At 45.7% G+C, this 5,431-nt stretch overlaps 1 protein-coding gene across 1 annotated transcript; it reads right to left on the bottom strand.

Moving 5' to 3' along the window:
- Positions 1-795: 795 nt before the first annotated feature.
- On the bottom strand, positions 796-4,371 carry RPS21 (ribosomal protein S21). Its single transcript, XM_027881566.1, has 6 exons — positions 4,260-4,371; positions 3,770-3,858; positions 3,022-3,085; positions 1,920-1,991; positions 1,040-1,095; positions 796-857 (listed from the first exon to the last, which is right to left on the bottom strand). The coding sequence occupies exons 2-6, from the start codon at positions 3,817-3,819 to the stop codon at positions 848-850; spliced, it is 252 nt and encodes an 83-aa protein (XP_027737367.1). The 5' UTR covers positions 3,820-3,858; positions 4,260-4,371; the 3' UTR covers positions 796-847.
- Positions 4,372-5,431: the final 1,060 nt, after the last annotated feature.

Genomic DNA, 5,431 nt, shown 5'->3' with positions numbered 1-5,431 from the left:
GTAAAATCTTGAAACAACTCTGTCAAACTACATCATAAAAACTTCTGTGTTAGCTCAAAAGCACGAAGTGATGGAAATGAAGCAGAGACTGGAAACCAACAGATAAGAGAGGCAATGTCAGCAGAACCATTTAAACTGCTTATTTCTTCCCTTGGTTCTGCTAGAAAGATAGCAAAAACCCCTCCCACAACAGCGGGCAGAAAATCTATCCAGCTATTAAAAGGCTTTCAATTAATTTATTAAAATATTGGCAAATGTTCAGATTTATTTCTTTAATTATTCCCCACTTTTCAGCATTGAAATCTTAAGTAAAAGGGCAAAACTTTTCAGTCTCCCTCACTTGGCAAGCAATTTATTCGTATATAGGTATTCCTGGCTAGTTTTCCATGAATTCGAGTTTCATTAATTTACTTTACAAATGTGTCAATGGCAGAAGAAATATTGTGAGCCTCTATGAGCAGAAAACCCAATAAACTGTGATAACAAAATGAGAAGAATCCCCTTAGTTCTTCCACTGAAAAAGCAGCAAGCTGAAATGCTCTACTACAAATCAAAGAAGCACTTGTGCTACAACTGCAAAACTTATTAGATCTGGAAAGGAAAGATGACAGTGAATCAAAGAGTGAAGTGGAAATTCCTGAATTTCAATTCTGGCCTTGCCTTACAAGCTGATTAATTTCAAGAATTCACAATCAGAATCTGTATATTTTTTAAGACACATCTCTAAGTCTTTCCAGATTAACCATAATAAATCTGATGATGTTTATGAACTGAACAAAAGACACAGCACAATACGGTTCTGAATGGTTTATTTCACATCCCATGTCCCATACCGAAGTTTCTTCAGTTAGAAGTTCCTAGAAGAAAATGAAATAAACATTGTTACAAACCAATTTGCTTCAACAGCTCCAAGTAAATATTCTTGAGCAACTTGTGTAATCATCCTATAAATACAATGTACACACTGTCATCCTAAGAGCTGGATTTGGGTATGGAAGTTACCCCTGCAAGAGTTAGAGGATAAGATAAACATACTTACTTGGAAACAATTCCATCATTTTTTGCCAGGCGCAGAATGGAGTCGTCTGATTCACCCTTTAAGAAACAAAATGAAAATATTCTGAAGTGTCCAAATAATTGCTGACACACATGGGAAAGAGAGGCAGCTGCAGCAGTTAATGCTGACAGGGAAATGTATAACACCTTCCACAGATTCTTACATTTTATACACAGATTAGTGTTTCCAAAATAAACTGTTAATTCTTTTTCATCCTTAAGGATAAGAAACAGTTTTAACTTGATAAAATACACATTTGCATTTACAAGGTATACTTTTGGGTAAGTGGGACTTGTGATGAAGCTTCTAAGAAGCTTCACACCATGTTTAACAACTTGAAGTCTTGTAGTATCCTCTCAAATAATTGTAAACAACAGATAAAAGCCATGTACTAAGTGTCTTGGTACATTCTTAAGAGAAATCACTTGCATCCTTCAATGATTTAAAAAAAAACAAAAACAATTCTACAAACCAAAGTATTAAGAAAACAAACAAACAAGAACCCAGAAGAAACTGATTATGCCAACTTAGAAACTGAGGCCCCGGCACAGGTTGCCCAAAGAAGTTGGGGCTGCCCCATCCCTGGAAGTGTCCAAGGCCAGGTTGGATGGAGCCCTGAGCATCCTGGTTTAGTGGAAGGGGCTCAAACTGAATGATCTGTAAGGTCCTTTCAACACAACCATTCTGGGATTCTATGGATTCGTTCACATTTCCCTCTTGTCCTTCCACGACCCCCACAAAAGTTCTTGCTTGAGAACGAGCTGGAGGCACATTGTGTTTCCAGGGCTAAATATACATCCCATTAATTACTAAACAACATTTAAGGAAGCAGGATAGTTTTGTAGGTGAGAAAGGCACTCACCATCCTCCGGATTGGGCCGCAAATGGCGTAAGTCTTGAACTGGCCGTTCACTCTGCCTGTCACCTTGTCAACCTGTAATTACAGCCAAGTTACTGCACACAGATTCTTACAAGGTTTTATGCTCTTACATCACACTTGCAAAGTTAAAAGCTGCAGAAAAACACTTGCAGTGTTGAGTAAGTGAACTACAGAAACTCCAGGCAAATACTGAAGTTATAAGGTCAACTACAGATAATCTTTGCACAGCAAATCCAGTTACATAGTGCAGCTGTAAAATTTAGTGGATCACACAGAATAACAAAAAGTGGTAGGTAAAAGATATTTGAGTTCTGCACAAATGGAAAAGTTCAATGTGAAGTTTTGCTTGTGGATTTTTCCTGCCCTTACGATTTTTTTTCATGTTTCTTTTAACTAAGGTCAGTATCCTGGAAAATTGAACTGAAGGGGGGAAAGGGGACAGACTTGTTACATAGTTAGGAAAATGCCTAAGTTGAGAGACATAAATTGTCTCACTTTCTCCAGCTGCTGAGAATTTTAACAGGAAAAAAGACTAAACAATATAAATCATGAAATTAAACAGCGTGGTGAACCCTGTAATACCAAGTGGGTTTGTTTCCACATTCTGCTAATCTCTGATCCTTTGAAAACAAGAAATAGGGATCCCTGAAGGAATGAAACATGGTGAACAAGGAAAGTATTTGCCTTAACATTTACAGGAAATGACAAACAGAGCATTTTTTAAAGTCAGCTAACACAAGAGACTCAGATGTTTAAAAAATATGGGAACGTGGCCTTGTGGTCTCCCACTCAAGAACTAAATCAAGCTCTATAGCTCATAAGCTCCAGGAAACACTCTGTCCACAGAAACCCTGAAAGGTGAAAAGCAATGAACAAATGGGAAAAAAACCCCAAATGATGCTAAAAGGAGCTTAAATCAACTGGGGCCCACGTGCATTAACTGGAAACCTGCAGGAGTCAAGGTCTACTGTGGCTTTCTTTAATGAATTATTGGAAATGCATTGCAAGCTGTTTTACTCCTCAGCTTCTATCCGAAGTTTAAAGGTGCAGCTCTCTCATCACATACTTCTGTTAAGAAACTTACCTCAGAAATATTTATCTGAATGGAAGCATGATCCTTGGCACCAATGATTCGGTTGCTAGCAGAGCTAAGGAATAAAACAAGATATATTTAAACAAAAGGAAACAGACAGTAACAGTGACAAAAAAGGCTACTAAAGCCAAGTCTACAGGCAAATAAAACTGCTCAAGCAATTTAGGCAGTAACAGTTAAGGTTCTCAATACTTAGAAAATTAAAATGCAGTTTCAAGTATATTTAAAGGAAACTTTCAGTTGGTAGCATCATGCAGGCCCTCAAAACACAGAATGTTATTTTTTTTCTTTTCTAAAATGCAAAAGATGCAGCAATCAAGGTAATTCATAAGATTGCAGTTTCTATGCCTTTTTTCATTGGAAGGCATTACAGCTGTCAAACACACTCAGGCTGGACTGGGCTTGGAGCAATCTGGGATAGTGGAAGGTGTTGTTTTCCATGTCAGGGGGTTGGAACGAGATGAGCTTTAAGGTCCCTTCCAGCCCAAACCATTCTGAGTTTCCATGTGCTGTCACTGCCTCCCGAATTACCGCTGGCCGTTTTGGAACAGGAGATGCAGAGCGTTCTCAACTTCAGTCTTTACTTCACACACTTCACATAAGGTACTTAAAAATACAAAAACTGATAGAAAACATCCCCCATCGCCCCAGATGCTCGCTGCTACGAGGCGCCTCCTTGCAGAGGCTGCACCCGCCTCGGGTCCATTCCCAGCCCCGGCCCCTCCCGGACCCCGCTCACCATTTCCGAGGGACATAAAGGTCCACGAACTCCCCGGCGTCGTTCTGCATCTCGTCGGGATCCCCGCTGAGGGCACTAAGCAGCAATACCTGGAAGAATCGTGGAATGTCCTGAGCTGGAAAGGAGAGCCCTGACCGTGCACAGACACCCCAACACTCCCACCATGTGCCCGACAGCGAAACGCTCCCCGAGCTCTGGCAGCCTTGGTGCTGTGCCCACTGCCCTGGGGAGCCTGTTCCGTGCCCGACCACCCTCTGGGGGAAGAACCTTTCCCCCGATATCCCACCTAACACCACCCCCTCCCCCCCGGGCCCAGCTCCAGCCGCTCCCTCGGGAGCTGCCGCCGGTCACAGAGAGCGGGGCCGCCCCTCTCGGGAAAGCGGCGAGGCGGCCCCGGAGCCCGGACACGGCGGGCAGAGCCCCCCCAGAGCCCCCCAGAGCTCCCCCCTGAGCTCCCCCGGCCCCGGAGCGGCGCCGCCATCGCTCCCACCTCGCGCGCGGCCGGGGCGGAAAGGGCCGGGCGGGGCCGGACACGGAAACACGCGGGAGGCAGCGGAGCCCTTCCCGCCCCGCCCTCCCCGTGACGGCACCGGGATCGGGGAGCGGGAATCCCTCCCCACGAGGGATGGGGGGAGCCACCATGACCCCCGGGACCCCTCGGGCTGTGTGTCCCCCCCCCGGTAGTGGAGGGGGGGGATCGTGGAACGGGGGGCTTTGCCTCGTTCCCCCTGCCCGGGGTCCCAGCGCCACGCACCTGCGAGGACATTCCAAACCCTCGTGGGTGCTTTACTGTGGCACCCGCGCCGGGGGACCCTGCCTTGGCACCGGGGGGATCCCCAGAGGTCCCTTCCAGCCCGAACTATTCTGTCGTTCCGTGGACAGACCGCCCCCGGCTCTCTCTTGGAATACCCTCATTCTGAGCTTCCAGAGAGGGTCCAGCAGAGGCCACAGTGATGATCCCTCTTAGGAGAGACTGCAGGAGCTGGGCCTGATTAGTCTGGAGAAGATGGATAGGGGAATCTCATTAGTGCATATAAATATCTCCAAGGCACTTGTCAAGAGGAGGGTAGCGATGGGACAAGGAGGAATGGGTACAAAATTAATGAGTACAAAGTGAAAGAGGGGAATTTTAGGTTACATATCAGGAAGAAATTCTTCCCTGTGATGGTGGTGAGGCACTGGAAGAGGTTGCCCAGGGAGGCTGTGGATGCCCCAACCCTGGCAGGGGCTCAAGGGCAGGTTGGATAAGGCCTTGAGCAACCTGATCGAGCGGGAGGTGTCCCTATCCATGGCATGTTCGTGACTCTCTTTAACATTCTATGATTCTGTGGTACCAGACTCTTTTCTGAGAATCATAGAATGTTTTTTCAGAGTTTGGTACCTGACTTGTCAGTGACAGGACAAGGAGCAGTGGCTATAAATGAAAACACAGGAAGCTCCCCCACTAAGTGAGGAAGAACTTTACACTGAGGGTGGCAGAGCCCTGAGCAGGCTGCCCAGGGAGGTCATGGAGTCTCCCTTTCTGGAGACATTCCAAACCCACCTGGACATGTTCCTGTGTCACCTGCTCCAGGTGGATGCACTGGATGATCTCCAGAGGTCCCAACCCCAGCCATTCTGTGATTCCAGAACGAGACACTTGGTTACAAAACATGTTTTGTA

This window comes from Empidonax traillii, unplaced genomic scaffold, assembly GCF_003031625.1.
Source record: "Empidonax traillii isolate 1590-97213 ecotype Southwest subspecies unplaced genomic scaffold, ASM303162v1 scaffold91:size2966241, whole genome shotgun sequence".
In the NCBI taxonomy this organism is placed as follows: Eukaryota; Metazoa; Chordata; class Aves; order Passeriformes; family Tyrannidae; genus Empidonax; species Empidonax traillii.
This window is presented reverse-complemented; position numbering and strand designations above follow the sequence as displayed.

Bases quoted from the DNA above. Each gene is read 5' to 3' on its own strand.
- RPS21 (XM_027881566.1), bottom strand. From the start codon at position 3,819: ATGCAGAACGACGCCGGGGAGTTCGTGGACCTTTATGTCCCTCGGAAA. The intron at 3,086-3,769 runs GTGAGCGGGGTC...TTTATTCCTTAG, and splicing joins CTTTATGTCCCTCGGAAATG to CTCTGCTAGCAACCGAATCA. The intron at 1,992-3,021 runs GTAAGTTTCTTA...CTGTAATTACAG, and splicing joins TTCAGATAAATATTTCTGAG to GTTGACAAGGTGACAGGCAG.